This window comes from Sylvia atricapilla, chromosome 11, assembly GCF_009819655.1.
Source record: "Sylvia atricapilla isolate bSylAtr1 chromosome 11, bSylAtr1.pri, whole genome shotgun sequence".
Taxonomy (NCBI): Eukaryota; Metazoa; Chordata; class Aves; order Passeriformes; family Sylviidae; genus Sylvia; species Sylvia atricapilla.
Genome location: NC_089150.1, coordinates 17846763 through 17865310, shown reverse-complemented (window position 1 = coordinate 17865310; position 18548 = coordinate 17846763). Strand labels below are relative to the sequence as shown.

The 18548-nt window shown below is 39.9% G+C and overlaps 1 protein-coding gene across 13 annotated transcripts in view; it reads right to left on the bottom strand.

Annotated features, from left to right (window-relative positions):
• The window catches only part of ATP2B2 (ATPase plasma membrane Ca2+ transporting 2), a 393079-nt gene that overhangs the window by 18157 nt on the left and 356374 nt on the right, over window positions 1-18548 (bottom strand). For all 13 annotated transcript variants that reach the window (XM_066326916.1, XM_066326920.1, XM_066326923.1 and 10 more), the window contains 5 exons: window positions 17739-17845; window positions 16919-17110; window positions 8141-8354; window positions 5097-5308; window positions 3422-3529 (listed from right to left, as the gene is read on the bottom strand). In XM_066326916.1, the coding sequence (XP_066183013.1) occupies window positions 3422-3529; window positions 5097-5308; window positions 8141-8354; window positions 16919-17110; window positions 17739-17845 (833 nt within the window). The remainder of the gene's footprint in view (window positions 1-3421; window positions 3530-5096; window positions 5309-8140; window positions 8355-16918; window positions 17111-17738; window positions 17846-18548) is intronic.

Sequence of the window (18548 nt, the reverse complement as noted above, 5' to 3'; positions counted from 1 at the left end):
CAATTAGAGTTTGGGTATTTGTAATGACTTATGGTAACGGGAGGTGAAAATTCGTTGTATCCCATGCTGATAAAACTTCTCACACTCCCTTGGTTCATGGCTTCAGCTTCCCTTTGTTCCAGCAGCTGGAATGCTTTTCTGCCATTTATCAACATGCAGTTTTCTGAAAGGTGTGGATCTGGTTGTTGGCTTTCTCACAGGGCTCTCTCTCACTCTGTGTCCTTATTACCAATAAATTCTGATTAACTTAACCCCTCTTCTTATTCTGTTTGCCCACCCAAGTGATCCTTGGAAGCAGCTAATACAGGAGAATAATCTTTAAAAATCGCAGATACTGTAGCTGGACAATTATTTTAAATCCATTTCAGTGTTACCCTGTTGGGCAGTCATTTTCTCTTTGTTCTGATTCCTTGCACAAAACCAGGAGCAAATCATGGCAATTTAAACAAGACATTACCTGGAACATACTGAATGCTTTAAGTAAATCTCCTACAAAGCAAATTATTAGACCCACTTAGCAAAAAAAAAAAAAAAAAAAAAAAACCTGCAGCAATTTTCTTTTTTGTCTTCATTTCAGCAGCAAGCAACCACAACTGTGAAGCTCAGATGTATGAAAAATGAAGAGAGAATTGAGACAGCTGCAGGAAAATTGGTGAGGAGAGCTTTGGAAAACCGGAATGGATGCAGTGAAGACACATGGAAAGGTTCTGGGTATTTCCAGGGTGAAAGCAAACCTTTGAGTTTGCTGAGGGGCTCCTTGAGCTTCATGATCCACAAGCCCAGTTTTATTATCATGTTTTTAAAGACAAATAGAAGAAAAAAACAAAAACAAAAACAAAACAAAAAAAACCACCACCAACAACAAAACCCCACAAAAATAAAACAAAACAAAACAAAAAAACCCAAAAAACCAAACCAAACCCAAAAAACCAAACCAAAACAAAAACAAACAAACAAACAAAAACCCCTAAAACCCAGTTTCTACACTACTATAAAATCCTTTTAAAGTGGGGTGAAAAACAAGATGAAAACCTGGAAAATTCATGGTGTGACATGAGCAAAGAGAGCAGGAGAGAAAAATGAGGGTAAAATACTCATCAATTAAATACTTACTGAAAGTCCTTCAGCCTCCCAGCTTTCAAACTACAATGCCAGCACTCTACAGAGAGAAACTACTGGGATCTGATGAAAGTGATGGGGATAAAGGATTTTTAAGCCAATATTCATGAAAATAACTGTATTGGGTCAGGACTGTGTGTGACAGAATGTTCCTCACTTGCAGCACCTCAGCCAAACTGATGAGGTTCTGCTCTAATTGTTTTCTTAAGGTGTTTACATGGCTTTTCTAATTCCTCATTTCTTTTCTGTATCTGCCAACACCCACCCAGTTCAGGACACAGACTCAATAGCTGGACATTAAAGAACTAAATATTATTCCCAGAAAAATTATCACCATTTTAATAAGTAATCAATATTTCTGGGAACGAGATATGAACTACTTTAGAGAGTCTTGGTTTTCAGGAGAGATGGGAGCTGTTAGAAAACTGTCCCTCAAAGCACCTCAAATGGACTTCCTGGAAAGTTCTCCTTAAATTCCTTCCAGAGGTGCCTGTTTTGGCACCAAAATTCTGAAATCTTGATTGTTTTTCACAGCACACAAGAACAGCGGGTTCAGGATGTGGATTAAAAAAAAAAAAAAAAAAGAATAATAAATTTGTTTTGTACTGAATGAGAATGAGTCACAGCAGCAGCAGAGAAGAGGCTGAGATGGAAAAGAGAAGCATCGCTGCTAAAGGAAAGAGCTCCACAGACTGTAAATCATGTAAATATGGACAGAATTGATTTGTTTTCACTTCCTTTTTTATTTTCTTGTCACTAAATATTGACCACAAGACAATTTTTTCCCCTCTGTATTTGCCTCCTTCTCAGAGATAAAACTGTGGAGGTGTTCCAATATCAGTTTTAATTTAATGTCTAAGGTCTCACAACAAATCTGGGGCAAGTAAAGTGGAAAAAAATGCTGATATTAATATTAGTTCTTGATGGTTATGTAATAACCACAATAACAAAATTTAGAAACCAAAAGAATTCATCAAAGGCTGGGGGAAATTTTCACAGCTGAATGAAGCGGTTTGGATTCTTCTCCCCCTCTTTGCTTGTCTTCCCCTTTCTCCAAAAGTTGGTTTATTTTCCAAACAGTTAGAAAAAAAATCTAAATAAACCCTTCCTTTCTGAGATTATCAAACCAATTTTAGGTCCTCTTCCTTAAATCAAACCTCAAGTAATTATTACAGCAGAATCGTGTAATTGTGGTGGTTTTCAGCCATAATTCAGCCATAATGCATTAAAGGCTGTTCTGATTCTGAGCTTATTTCTAAGGAAAAATGAGGCCAAATTGTCAAAAAAGCTATTTTTTTCCCCAGAAGAGAACAGATAATCAGATTTGAAAGCAAGCATTTATTCACTACACTTCCAGCAGAACCACAGCAGAGTTCAATTGGAGTAGGCAATTTCTTGACTCTTCATAGAGGCAAACTGTGGATCTACAAATCTCTTCCATCTAAGAGAAAAAAATGTAACTTCACACTTTTCTCTACTGCACCAGCTGGCAACAATGTAAATACCCTGTTAATGCATTCAGAGGTAAAAAAAAAAATATTATTATTATTAACTTTGTAACCTGTGTTTGCACATAAAAGAATAATGTAGAATGTTAACAATACTGATTGTGTCTGTATATCACTTCCAGAGAGTTACTTCAAATTTATTTAATATCATCTCATTGACATTTGTTTCTTCATCAATATATAATTATATATTAGCCAATGATGACAGAGGATCCAGCAGAAATCGAAAATTTAACTGCCATTTTCTACAATTATTAAAGGCAATTTTTATTTTTTTTTTTACTCTTCCATCCTTCACAGACAGAATTAGGTGGATGGAGAATCACTGCAGGAATATTTTAAAGGCACTGGAATTTTTCCTAAGACAGCAGCCAGAATGACAATTTCAGCAAGGGGATGAGTTGTTTGACCTAGAACTGGAATTTCATTTCAGTTCCAAAACTTTGCCACACCCTACAGGAGGAATTCTGTTCCAGGGAAGGTCACAGTTCATTTGCTGGGGTTTTTTTGTGACTGAAAGACTTAAGTTGTGACTCAACATCTTTCACAAAAAAGCCTGACTGAAGCTGGCCCTGGTGAGAACACACCATGCTAGAAAGAAAAGATATGAAAACCAACAAAAAACCCCAAAGGAACAGATGGATAAATTATCCTTACTAATAAATGTCTCCTTGAAGCTTTCAGAGAGCACCTTGGGTTTCAGGGAGGGTTGCACTGAGCACTTAGAGAGCAAGGAATCAACGGGAACATCGACAATATCACACCTTTGAATGTGCAGCTTCCTGAGTGCTTACCTGACCCCACACCAGCTCTCCTAATCCAATAAATACACACCACATCCACTGGTCCAGCTGCAGGGGAGAACAGCTGAATGGTTTTCCTCCAAACTGGACAATTACTATCTACAAAGAAAAGCACAGAGGAAAAGGGGTCAGTTTTTCAGGGGGAAAAGGCAACTAAACAAAAACAACCCAAACACAACCAGACAGAAACAAAAAACAAAACAAAACAAAACAAAACAAAAAAACCAAAACCAAAAACAAAAAACCCCCAAAAAGACCCAACAAAAGAAAAACCCAACAACAACAACCAATTAAAAAAAAAAAAAAAAAAGCTACAGAATTCTGATCCCAAAAAATCCCCAGCAAACCCCACAAACTCTGCATCCCCATTTAAAAGTGAGAAAAAAAATGAGTTCAGACTAAAGTTCCTCAGCCTCTTATTTAACAGTGGTCAAATATGAACGGTCAGGAAGAGAGAGAACAGAACAGTCCCCATGTGCTCTCCCAGCTCCTGAATATTCCAGACTGGGGATTTATTGATCCTGATCTAGTTTATTTTGGAATGTCCATTGGAATAGACCGTTTTCCCTCTGAGTAGCATTTTAATGTGGATTTACAGATGTTCTTCAAAGCGAGACAGAGGGTACAGAAATCTCTAGATGTGTTGGAGGAAGGGGGTGGGAGTACCCCACACCTTCAGCAGGATAACAACACACAGAGTCCAACATTGAGAAGGCTTTGCTAACTGAAAATCCTGTTTCCTGTTAATATTTCTGCTGCAAAATCAGGGACCAGAAATCACAGCCAGAGATTTAAGTTGTCCAAGATTTAAATGCATGATTTTGAATTAGTTGTTAAAGACCACCACTGTGAAGTTCTGCTCCTATCACTGATGCCCTTCCTCTGATATTCAGTTTATTGAGGAGTTCCCTTTTTCAAATCACTGTAGCCTGAGTTCAGGTTGCTCTTTCCTCCTCCTTCCTCCCCTCAGGAGAAAGGTGCCAATACTGAGCTGCCACTGCTGAGCAGAGCAATAATGACGAGATAAAAATACTTTTCTAAATGATAATATCAAATAGTTTCAAGTACAGGATGGATGCCAGCAAAAGAATGGATGCAGGAGCAGAAGGAGGAATTTTTAAAGACGAAAAATTTGGGAAAATAGTGAATTACTGTGATTATGTTCACCTGTGATGGGTCAGCAAACTCAGGAGAGAAATCACAATCCGGGGCATTATTGCTGGGAATATCGGGCAGTGGCATTGAACAGAAGAACTGTTCAGCATCCCCTATTTGAAGGTAAATTTATCTTTTCAAGGAGTAATAAATAATTGAAAAATACTTTGTTGGTATGCTATTACACAATTTCTTCTTTAAAAACCAGTGACAATATCAATGATGGCCATTATCATTGTGCATGGTAAGATTAATTTAAGAATGACCCCTAGTTGTAAGGATCAAAATTTCTTCTTTATTAGTATGGCTACATAACATTTCCCATTATTAACACTTGTATTGGGTGAAAAAATACATGAAAGCAGATAGTTTAGTATTAAATGGGCCTCCAGCATGAGTTAAATTTAAATTAAAAAAAAAAAAAAGGAAAACACAGAGAAGAAAAGCCCCAAACAACTTGAGGTGGATTTCTGATGAGCAGTAACTGATTCTTGCTCAGAGTATTCATTACCTGAATGGCAAATGTACCCAGGACAATAGTGCAAAAAATGGGGTTCCTGAAGATGCCGTCGAAGACGTTCCTCTCACCGTGGATCTTGCGGGCGTTGATCTCGTTGAAGAGCTGCATCATGACAAAGGTGTTGAAGATGATGGTGTAGTGCTCGGAGGGCGGAGAGTGAAGAGGGGCGTTCCTCCCGCTGTCAATCTTAAACATTTTCTCACCTAGGTGCAAGACAAAAATCAACTGTTTCCTCTGGAATTAATCAAACCAATTCATATTCCCCTTGTTTTCTTCAGCCTGTTGCCTTCTCTGCTCTGCTTTAACACCTTTCTAGGTAAAACTTTTCTTTCACCAATGAGCAAAATACATCTCAGCTGAGCAAAAAGCTTTTCAAATGCTGACTCCTATCTAAAAAGCTCTATACCTACACGGTGTTGTCAGCCCTACTCTTATCTACCCAAGCACTCAATTCTTTCAGGTGTAACAAAATCTCAAGGTCATTGCCAGTGTGTTTGAATTTTTTACAGTACTTAGAAGCCACTCCTCTTCATCAGGCTTTACCCATTTACTAATCCAGTAACTTCTGCCAAGAATTGAAGGGTATCAATGACAAAAAGCACAGATATTCCTGGTTTTAAATAGATTTGGGGTAGATCAGCAGCAGGCACTTGCTGTTTAGTTTGATAATTCAGCTTTCACTCATAGATCTGACCAATAAAAAAGCAAGATACAACCCATGATGAGTAATTGTAAAAATGTGGTGAGTTTTGAAAAAATAAAGTTCAGATTTTATTTTTCTTTTATACCACAGCCTGACAGGACTAGACAGAGAATTCTGGATTTCTGGTGCCTCAAAGACATTTAGTATATGTTCAAATACAATGAATTTCTAAATTAAAAAAAAAAAAAAAAAAGAAAAAGAAGATAAAAACTTGAGGTACTGGTCTCTAAAGAAACTTCCTACAAAAGAAAGGAAGTATTTGACCAAAATAGAAAAAAATTCTCATTAATTTGAAATTTAATAATGGAAACACTGAATTTTGCACATCATGTCCCTGCAAAGCTGAGCCTTGCAGAGTTTAGAAAGGAAAAGTCTGTCACCAAGGCTTATCAGAAAATTGTCTGGGATGTGTCCTTCAAAGTATTCAGGAGTTTCCCAAAGTCACACTGGAGCAATTAGAATAGGGAGGAAAAGCCTGGTTTGCTTTTCATTTGGCTCAGTATAAGTATTTTAAACCATAAAACACATCAAAAAGCCATTCTAACTCCCCATAAAGTTCACAAAAATTCTTGTTCCAAGATTCGTATCACATGAATTACCAAGAGTTTCTTCACCTGTTTTAGAGAATCTAAAGTTCCAATTTCTTAATGCAGACATTCTCAACATTCTCTGTAAATCTATCAGTGCTAGAGACCACTTCTTTTCAGAAACCTGGCAATTCCTTTGGTTTAATTCCACTGTGAACAGATCATCACCTCCCCTGAACATCCCAAATAAGATTCCAGATGGCCATAAAGTGAACAAGGCTTTCACAAGGGAGCTCAAAAATCTAAAAAATAATAAATTTACATTTGCAGTTTATCTGTAAGTCTGTATATAAGGGAAAAAAAAATCTGAAAGACAACACGTGATTCAACAACGACTACAGTGACAAGAAGACAATACCCAACTGAAAAAAATCATCTGTCCTTTGAGAGGGTTCAGTTATTATTGTGGAGCAACAGAATCTATTATTAGCTCCTACTATTCCCTGCAGCAAGAAACATTTCTCCTCCTTCCCTCCCCTCTCCAAAATACAACCTATAAAAAGCATCTGTCCCCGGCAAGGCCTGAAGAAGAATCCAATAATCCAATGAATTAGACTTTCTGCCCCCTTTTAATATCCATTCTAGAAATTAAATGTCAAAGCAGAGTGTTATTTGTATTACTTAATGCTGATTACTTACTTTCCATACCACTTAAGATCAACATTATTTCTGGACTCTGGACAACACTTTGCTCTTGGTAAAATGGATTTTAATTTTTATTGTGGTTTGTTTTGTGGGATTTTTTTTTTAATTGGTTTTTACATCCCTACTCACCATGGCAAGTCTCACAATGAAATTTCAGTATAGAAGCAGCAGGGTGGATACTCCTACTCATCTACTTAACTCCTATTTAACCCTGTGTGTTCACAAAGACATATCACCTCTCCAATGCCTGTATTAGCTGTCAATTTTCATGTCTGGTCACTGATTGGTTTACTGTAACTTCCTTGAAAAAATCACTTCCTTCCTAAAGTATCGCACAACACAACTTTCTCTGCTGTGTTTTGGTACACACTTCTGCCAAAGCCCAAACCTGTACTTTGTGAGGGGGAAAAAAAGCTCAATGAGGCCATTCCCAAGGCAACAATAAATGGAAAGTGACCACAGTGTGATGACTGCTGTGCTTCCCAACCCATTAACCAGGGTGATGAAGGCAGACAATAAATGTGCATTAATTTGTTACATTTTAAAGCATTCTGACACATCGGCCACAGCCCAGCTGCTGGTGAGCTGAGCACTGAGATGGGGTGTGCTTCTTGATGCCTTAAATTTTATCTTTCATGTTTTCAGGTTCTGTGGTGCCCAGGGGTGAGCTCTGAACTCACAGTCAGTGTCACTCAGCTCTGCACACAGCAGGGACACAAAACAAATCCTTTTCCTGCTGCACACCAAGGACAATTTCAGGCCCAAAAGCACAAACAAGGGTGGGCTGGAGGGAGGGACAAGGAGGATGGGACCTCACAGCCAGGAGCTGGAACTGGAACTGGAATTAAACCCCAAAATGCAAACGGACAAAAAACTTATAAAAGTGTGAGAAGTTGTGACTGTTCAGCCATTTTGTGACCATTTTGTGACCATTTTGGGTCCATTTTGTGACCATTCTGGGTCCACCTTGGGTGTAGCCCTGGCCAGGCTCTTGTCCTGCCCAAGGTGGATCCTGGAGGCCTTTCAATAAATCCCTACTTTACTCTGCAGCTCTGTGCAGTCTCTGTTCCAGGGCAGCCTGCCCAAGGCATCATCCTCACCGACAAAGAGCAGGGTGAAGATGAGGGTGAGCTGGTAGACGGCGTGGCCCAGGATGTTTTTCATCATGGTGCGGGAGATGAGCGGCTTGTTGCGGCCGTAGGGTTTGCGCAGCAGCAGCGCCTCGGTCGGCGGCTCCGTGGCCAGCGCCAGCGAGGCGAACGTGTCCATGATCAGGTTCACCCACAGCATCTGCACGGCCTTCAGGGGAGAGTCCTGAGGGGGAAAAAACAGGAGGCTTTGTATCTCTCATTTTCCTCCATTTCCCAGGAAAAGCCTTCATTTTTCCCACGGCACTCAGAAATCCCCCACTGAGCTACTGGGACCCTTCTTCCGTTCCTTCTGCAGGACCAGGAGCACGATGGTCTGGGCAGAGAGAAGTTATCCCCCTGCAGGCATTTAATCAGCACCATTCTGAACCACAAAACTCATACCAAGCATGGCAGTAACCATAACACCTACTGCAATGCTCTCTGTTCCTTCATGCATCGTGCTTGAATTTTCAGCTCAATTTAGATATAACTAGAGAATCCAAGTTTCTCTCCTGGAAAAAAAAATTATATTGAAACAGATAAAAAAGTAACGTTTCCTTTATATACTAAAGCCTTCTTGTCTTTTTTTTTTTTTTTTCAGAGAAAGCTTGAAATTATTAAAAATTTATGCAACAATTACTGCAACATCTTGATACATTACACTTATATAAGATCTTCAACAGCAGTGACAGAATTTTAAAAAAAGCCTGATATTTGGATTTAAAAAAATCTGAAACCTATTAAACTGTATCAAATATGCAAAAGCAAGACAACCTGTTATTTTACTAGTAAAAGGAAAGTATATTTGGAACTATGGAATAAGAATGAAAAACCCCAAATATTGGTATTTGATGCAGGCTGTGGTTTCTGAAGCAGCTGTCCAGTCACTAGAAGGAGCTCTTTCCTCACACAATCCCGTAAAGTCTGTGTTCACAATACAGAGGACTTAAGGTCATGTTTAAAAACCCCAAAATTAACTAAAAGAAACAAAGTGCACAGATCTCAGGGGGATGCTGGGCAACTCTTACAAAGTTTTGATGTGTAACTCACTGGGGCAGCTGTGAGGAGAGAGATGTTTCAATGGGCCAGGAGAGGAAAAACAAAAAAAATCCCAAAACCTCCTGTGTCTTTAGACTCTATATAAAACAGGCAGCATTAGCAAGGTCTGCTCCCTGTTCCAAACAGACCATTTTTATCAGGAAAAAATAATCACCAAAGTAATAAGGCATCAACATGACAAATTTTATCATGAAATCGAGTTACTCTGCTGTGTGAAAGCTGGAAGAGAGAGCACTATTTTTATGTATTTCATTACCATGGTGCTGTAGCAGCAAAGAAAAAAAAAAAAAAAAAAAAAAGAAGTAGAGGACAGGATACAAACCAAAGCAAAGCCAACAAAATTCCCTGAGAACTCTGCCCATTTCTTCAAAAGGTTAAATGTTCATTTTTAATGAAATAGCACAATAGAGCAAGGGCCAAACACATTCAGTATCCCAAGGACTGACAGAAAATAAGGGTAAGTCCTTTGGTCTCTCAAGCATCTGGTTTAGATTTCAACTCTCCCTTGAGATAAAATATTATTTCCTTTTAAAAACACATTTCTAACACATTTACAACAGAATTTCATGCATTTAATTTATCAAAAAAAAACCCCAACAAACCAAATTTTGGCTTATTCAAAGGGATGGAGAAAAGCAACCTCCTGTTTCTAAGTCTTACAGGTTGGGTTCATCAAAGCAAGGAGGACATAGCATTAATAGATTCTTGACCTCTTGGTTATGGGCTGCATTAACTGAGCTTATCTGGAGAGCTCAGATCACTCATTTGAAATGCAGCTGTAGAAACAGGAAATGTCTTTGTCTTTAGAGGTGGATAAAAACCTTAGAGTGATCATGACAACCTTCATCCCAAATCTAGGCTTCATTCATTTTTATTAACACTAATGGCTCCAACAAAGAGCAATTGTAGTAAAAAGCAGTTTGTGGCTGGGGCCCACAGACCCTGGATTGGACACAGGTAAAAATAAAAACATCTTTTCTCCTGAAGAATTATTCTTGGCATGTTTTTGCCTGTCCCATTAATAGGTTTGAGCAACATTCTCTGTTTGATCTGTTACAATAACTGAATTTCCACTTCATGTGCTAAATTCTCTGTCAATAAAACCAAATTTCCTCGTTACATTTAATAGATGGAGTCAGAGATCAGGTGTCTATCCGAGTCTGCCATATTCCCAGCAGAATGGAAAAGGCAGGTTATTTCAGCCTCTAAATCACACAACTGTAATTGGCAGTCATCAGTTTTGGCAACATGTTGTCACCATTTCACACTACCAATCACCTTGGGTGCCTGTGGTGCCCCTAATAATTATCTATTATTGGCAGTGTCACACTGCTCAGTCGAGTCTGAGCTCATTCGAGGTTGAAGCCAAAACATTAAATACACATTAGTCTGGGCAAGCAGTTGAATGAAATTGCCACTGCAACTCTATCTGATTTCTGATTAGTTGGTGGAAACTGAGGAAAATACATATCAGCTAAGGAACTCAGGCTCCCACTGCAGATTTTAGTCACTTATGAAAGTAGGATGCAAATCAAAGTTCTTTTCTCTGTGTTTTAGCCACTATCTGACCAGCCAATAATTCTTTATTCCCTCTCTGAAAACTTTGGGGATGTGAACCACCCAAAATCACCACTTATTCATCAAATTCCTTTCGCTCGACCTTGGAATAGGTTAGCCTTGGCCTAGAGGTAAAAGGAAAATGTCCCTTAAATCAAGTGATGTTACACTTCATCTTGGAAACACTTAAAAGTACAAATTGCCAAGGGCTGGAAATAAACTACAAATCTTTTGTGACATGCAAAGCCTCACAAATTTTAGAGCTTGTTACTTAAGATTTAGATGACAAGCTGCAAAGGAACAAAAAGGTATTTTCGCCCTTACCTCTTTACTCCCAGTTGCCACAGGACACATGCAGGGATTCATAAAAAATGAGTTACCTTTCTGTACATTAATGCAAAAAAAAGGCACTATGCTGCTAGATCACACTGTCTGCTAATTGTATGGAAGTGGCAACCTCAATTCCATTCCCATGCCTTGCCAAAACAAAGCTAAACAGTACAGATTTTGATTTTGTATTACAGCTTTTTCAAGTTTGCCAGTGCTATTATTTTAGAATTTGCCAAGTACAGTTCTGCAGTAAAACATTATAACCATGTAAATTACTGCCTTATACATGTAAGTATAGATCATCCTCATTTTTTTGAACAAGATCTGTAAAAACAATCAGTGATTCATGCAGTAGTTCATTACTACAGTGCCTTTTAATTAACATTTAATTTTCCAAACATAATGTCCTATGGAGTCACTGTTTTCAGCTCCTAATGTCTGCTAAAACATTAAGTCTCTCTCAAAGTGCAAGAATAATAATTTGAATGTAAAATGTTAAAACACAGCCTTTGTCTTCCCTTTCCTCAGTGCAACCTTTTTGAAGAGTTACAATTGCCTCAACAATTGGAGCCACAGACCGAATCTGGCATGGAGAGAAACCTGCTTGCTTCATGGCTCCAGTAAAAAAAAAAAAAAAAAAAAAAAAAAAAAAAAAAAAAAAAAAAAGCCTCCACTTGACTGAGCTGCATTTTTAACTCTTCATTCTGTTCGTACCCAGATGACTTTGAACAGCTCCAAAAGTGATGAGCTGCTCTCCTCTGGGTGCTGTGGGGGGCAGGGAGCAGGCTGAGCCGTACAGAGCTCTATAGGACACCCAGACATGTGGAGCAGTGACTCACTGCCAACACAAAGCCCACAGGAATCGTAGGCAGAGCTCCAAAGAACCACCCTCACTGAATCAGTCAGGGGCTCTGCAAAACTGTTATGCACAGAATGAAGTCAGAATATAAAAGTTTGTAACTCATAAATGCGCTGGAAAAACAAATGATGGGTTGAAGCTGAGGCAGCAGCTGCAGAAGAGGAAGGACAATTCTGCATGAACAGTCAAGACTGCCACACCCTGATCACACTAAAAGTGTGCAGTGGGCACCACAGGGAAGGCAGAGAGAGGGAACTGAATGAGATTAATTAAAAATAAGGTGAATGAGTCCAGCTAAGCTGCACTGAGCCACACAAATCACTCTGGGGAAAACCAGAGGTGTGAACTCCTCCAGGGTCTGTGCACACAGAGACTCAGAGGTAAAACTGATGCCTTAAGTTTTATCTTCCGTGTATTTCTGTTCTGTGGTGCCCAGGGCTCAGCTCTGAGCTCACAGTCAGTGTCACTCAGCTCTGCACACAGCAGGGACACAAAACAAATCCTTCTCCTGCTGCACACCAAGGACAATTTCAGCCCCAAAAGCACAAACAAGGGTGGGCTGGAGGGAGGAATAAGAAGGATGGGACCTCACAACCTGGAGCTGGAATTGGACAATTAAACCCCAAGATGCAAATGGACCAAGACTTATGAAAGTGTGTGACCTTGTGACTGTTTGTCCATTTTTGTGACGATTTTTAGTCCACCTTGGGTGTAGCCCTGGCCAGGCTCTTGTCCTGCCCAAGGTGGATCCTGGAAGCTTTTCAATAAATATCTCCTTTACTCTGCAGCTCGGTGCAGTCTCTGTTTCTGCTCAGCCTTCCCAAGGCATCAATCCACCCCTGCATCCCAGACTGAGGGCTCCTGAGTCAGCTCCCCACCAGAGACTTCTCCGAGCTCTGTTTTCCTGGATGACCCACATCTCAGAGCGCCTTACGTAATGACAGGCTCACAACACACAAGTTCATTATTAGCTGAAAATTCAGCTCTTGTGGCTTATAGATTGAGCTGCTGTAAACTGAAACAGGGCCCCATGTAAGTGAGATCTCTTGGAGGGGTGCTTTGTGGCAGCAGCTGTGCTAAGCTTGTCAGCAGGTGACACTGGATCTGTAGTTCTTATGCTGCTTAGAATATGGTTGCTGTCACCTTAACATGACTTCATGCTGGGAGCCAGGGGAGACAAGAGAAACAACCATTTGCGTTGGTTTGTGCATAATAAGTTCTTTGACAGCCCACTGTTTGTCCTGCATGAGCTTCATCTGGCACTGGAGAAGTGCAGAGGGTCACAGACACTTTGTACACATCTCTATCGGCTGAAACAGGAAACCAGGACAAACCAGAAATTGTAGATATGGTAGATAGTCTCTAACAGCAGCATCTTCCTGAAGCAGGCATTGGGCAGATGAAAAATAAAATCCTATGTGCTTAAAATTAACAAAATTAAACTAAGCAGCAGTTTCCTGAAGTGGAATTGGCAAGGACGCTCACTTCATTAATCCATTCAAGGAAAAAAGCAGCAGATTATTAAAATGGGCACTAATGGTTCCAGGTTCTGCCTAATGTTTTCCTTAAGCCTCTCCATGTGCCCCCCAAGGTGTTCTGGACCAAACAAATCATCTCCTGCGTGGGCAATGCACTCTCTGGGTGCCCCTTGGAGGGCTGGCTTCACTCCCACCACACTCACACAGTCATTAATTAATTCATTTATACAGAATTGCTGCGCTTTCACTCGGAGTCCTGCAGGGAGATGACCACATCCTCATATTTACATGTACACCAGAGCAATTGCAGGATCAAGACTGAATAAAATTAAGCCCATTAAGTTGCAAAGCACGGGCCAAGTGTTAAAAAATGATTAGTCGAAGCAAAGATTTTGTTATCTTTGTACTTCCTTTAGGCACAAACCAAAAAGAGGAGGTGAATGTAAAGGCAGCTTCATCCTGAAGCATCCCAGTATGCTGGTTCCAAACTGCAGAACAGGTTATTTGGCAGGTGGCATGAGGAAGAACAGAACAAATGTTATTACCTAGACAGACTTTTTCTCATTCTAGGTATAAAATGTCACCAAAAGGACAGCCTATGTAATGTTAATTAACCTGAATATTAATGATGGACTGAAATTATATTCTGTGTGTCAGAGAAAGATAAACTGACCCCCTAAATCAAAGGAAAACTCAGTCCAGTGTGGATTTTCTCCATGTTCATTTTGAAGGTCACAGGAAGCTGTGCTGCCTTTTGGAAACTATAGATTTAAGCTCTGTTTGTTTGTTAAGGGCTAAAACAATTTAGTCAAAATCTTTCAGTCAGACCTGCACCGTTCTGCAGATTTGGAGGTACATTTGTGCACCTAAACTGTTGTAGGCAAGATTTCTTTTGGAAGAGTCCTGAACTTTGTGCTGGAGCTATTTTCATAGCAACCAGAGGGTACAGCATGTTCCCAAGAGCAATTTTTAGCAAAGCTTTCAAGCCAAACAGAATGTCCTTTGGCTGGCTGGAGTCAAAGCCTAACACAATAATGTGCATTTGTGAGGCAAAATCCTTCCTGAATGAGACAGAACTAGGAGCAGGTCGAGATTATTCACTCTGAGAGTAAACAGTGGCAAAGGACACAACTGCTGCCTTTCTGCTTCCATTTCCACTTCAACTTCACCCACACCTTTCCTTTGGGTTTGTATCTTTACTGCCAAATTAAGGAATTGCACAAGAATCTGCTTGCAAAGCGATCCAGGAGTTCCAAGAGGTGTCCACTAAAACCTGTGAGCAGGGACAACAGGCCCAGGGGTAGTCTCACAGACCTCTGAAGCAAGAGAAATGGCATTGGGCCTGATCCAAATCCTTCTAGAAGCCAAAAGAATGATTCAAAGGATGAAAAAACTCCAAAATTAAAAAGGAAAATATCCTTGTACTGATAATGCACTTCACATCCACTTAGATTTTATTTAAAATAGTCCTTGCACTGATCCAGCAATGTTTAACCCATTCAGGGATAAAAAATTATTTGGTTAACAGCTAGAATGAGTTTCCATTCGTGCTTTCACAAAACAACTGAAGACATGCCAGGCATCGAGCAAAAAATTTCACCTTAAACAAATATTTATAGCCAGACACTAATTGTCAATAAAATCAGTTCCAGTGATGGTGCTGTCACTACCCTGCTGCCAGCACCTTGTTCTGGCTGGTTTGGTACCACTTGTAAAAACCTCCCAGAGTTTCAGTCCTTATTCCTGTGTTACTAGCAGTGACCATTTCACAGCTGGACATTTTCTTAAAATGCTGGAAAATATTTCCAAGGGGAAATTCATCCAACTTGGCCGCAACATCACAGATTTTGTCCCTCAGCACAGGCTCAGTGGTGACAACAAGGGACCTCCAAGGCCTCAGAATGTCAGCCAGTGCGCAGGAGAAGTTTGACTTCATGGGCTTGTTAAGGTACCTGGTTTCTGGTTGCAAGGATCAATTCCATGATTCCAATGTAAGTTTAGCCTGGAGCAGAGCTGATGACTTATTCATTGCTCTGCTCAGGTGTGCTGGGCTGAAATGTACCTGCTGAAACAGGTATGGGCATCTGGGTGATGCACCATGAGGGAAGCATCAGCTTTCCCACAGTGCATCCCAATCCAGGGAGGCATTTTGTGACAGCACCTGTCTGCAGCATCTAAAACATACATTTTTGTAGGGACTGACAGCACTAAACCCCACATTCTGTTATTTTCTCTTTAAAACAAAAACCTTACCCTGTACTTCATATGTCCTGTTTACTCTCTAGAGGAAAAAATTATAATTTGAGAATAAAACATGTTTGCTTTGAGATATACTTCTTGCAAATGACCTGGACATGTTGCATGTGTGCCAGGATTGCACTGAGGGATTAATGCAGTGAAAGAAACAGAGGTCTAAGTCCAACTCTTTATGTCATTTAATTGGTTTGTCATCTGCATATGGAATTAAAAATAACTGCCTGAAAGCAATGAAACAATTTTATCAGTCAAAAAGATTGGGGTTACTTCTGTGTGTCAGCACTGCTGTCTTAAAAATAACCTCATTCCAAAATGCATTAAAAAATGTATTTATTAACGAAGAATTCTGAGAGGAAAAGGCAATTTCACATAACCTGTTCCTTTCCCAATCCATGTTGTTTTATGTTTGACCATCACAGGCTCAGGGATGACAACATGAAGGGAAGAAAAAAGCTCTTAAAAGTGAGTTCTTTCAGGGAAAAAAATGAATACATCCAGCCTGGCATCAGCAGCTCTTTAACCCTCAGCAGCCTGATCCTTGGAATGCTCAGGAGAATTTCCAAAGGTTTTGATGCTATGACAATTTTTTACCTTTTCTTTTACATACCTTTTATGTATTCTCAGTGCCCTCAGCATGCATACTTTTAATTCCTTAAGTCTGATAACTTAACATAGCCCTGATGTTCTGTTAAGCCAGAAAACCAAACATCCTAAAGGCCTTGCAGTTATAGGCCAGAAAGTCCTACACTACCTTGAAAAACCAAAGTCCCTTATAAAAAACATCCTGTAAACCAAGATTAAGCCCATGCAGGCAAAAATACTTCAAGATTAAAAGATGTCATGCAGTTCATTCCAGCATCTCACTGGGGGCATCTTTGTCAGATATGCTAATTTGCAAGGTTTATAAAATTGTATACGAGATCTATTGCATGCACGCATTTCAGCATGCTCCACCTTGCTGAAGTGTAAAAAAGATCCTTAAATACCATAAAAATCCTTATTAAATACCATAAAAGTCCTTATTAAGCACCAAGGTAAAAACCTTTTATCCTTTGACTAACTCTTCATTTTAGGACCAAGGAAAAGGCATCAGTTTCCTTGCTGCGCGCAAAGCAGAACTCAACAGCAAGGCCCCATCCACTGGGAGCGATGAGAATCCCTGGAGGATCCCTGGAGGGTTTCAGCAGGGTCCCAGCAGCAATGGCTCACCTGGGTGATGCAGGCCCCCGTGAAGGCCACGATGACGGCCACGATGTTGACGGTGAGCTGGAACTGCAGGAATTTGGAGATGCTGTCGTAGACGTTGCGGCCCCACATGACGGCCTTGACGATGCTGCTGAAGTTGTCGTCTGTCAGGATGATGTCCGAGGCCTCCTTGGCCACGTCCGTGCCAGCGATGCCCTGGGGAAAGGGGTTTTGGGGATGAGATTCCCTGCTGGAAAGCACAAATCTTCATAGTCAAAGCCCACGGCTTTTTATATTTCCTGGAACTTTGCTAATTCGGCCTGGTTTTGAAGTGAATTAAGGCCACAAAAGAGGGAATTGAGAGAGAGCAGAGGAATTCATGTGTAGATGGCTCTGAGTATTTTATCAGCTTAAAGACTGTTGATCATCTGAGCTATTTTTGTCATTGATGATGCTTTTTTATTACCCATGAACAGAATTGCTAAGAAAAATGAGAATTATGTGTATTTATACATAGTCAGAGTACACATGGAAGACACCTTTCCACTTAGTGGTGGGTTTTACCACAGCAAAAGAGAACTCCAGTGCTGTGAAGAAAAAGTCCATTTTTCTGTATGGGCACAGGATTTTGCATAAAGCCAGTAATTAATTAGACAAACTCCTGAAGAAGTATCAAAACAAGCAATGCCAGTGACTCCAAGTGAATTAAAGGATTCTGAGTTGATGTAACTTGTTCCCACCAATATATTCCCTCACTGGCAAGTAATAACTAAGCAACTGTACATTTAATGAATGGAAAAGCTCTTACAGCAAATTCATAATGGCACAAACATCAAGATTATACCATTGCAAAGCCAACATCAGCTTTTTTAAGTGCTGGTCCATCGTTGGTTCCATCCCCAGTCACAGCTACCACTTGCCTCTGTTCCACCTGTGTGCTGTCAATAATACCTGCAAAAAATGTAAATACGGGGGTGTGTGTTTACAGACATTTATGGGCAATAATTAGCAAGATGAAACGTCCCTGTAAAAAAGCAGCATCTGTATAATACAGATTGGATAACACCACGCTGTTTTACAGAAATTAAAAAGGGAGATCTTTAAGGAAAATAATGATGAAAGCTGTGGCATCACCACCATCCACTACTAAACATTACCATTAGAATCTACATGGAAAGTTCTGATCCTGCATCATCAACACATCAACAAAACCTGCACAGGCTTCAAAGGAAATGAGAGCAGCTCATTACGTTCTTCTGGCAGATTCCTGCTCTTTAAAGTTTTGTGTCACAGTCCATGATCAAACATCAATAAAGGGTTTGCCAAAAACTTAAGTTCATGTTTAGGGCTCTCCTAAACTGGGACACAGCTGAGTAATATCAGCTTTACTAAGAGGCCTTCTTAACCTAAAGATGACAAAAGTCATTGATGAATTTTATCTAGCTGGAGAATTTTAGCACCCATGCTCAATTCTGCCAAACTATGATTAAGGAGATATAAACTGCTTCTTTAAATTCAGGAATCAAGCATTTTAATAAATAGATAAAATAAAATAATTTCTACTTTCCTTTTGAGATCATTTGAAAGAACAAGAAAACACTTTTGACTTGGTGAATCAAGTTTTTCATGCAACAAGGCTGCAGGGAATTATTTT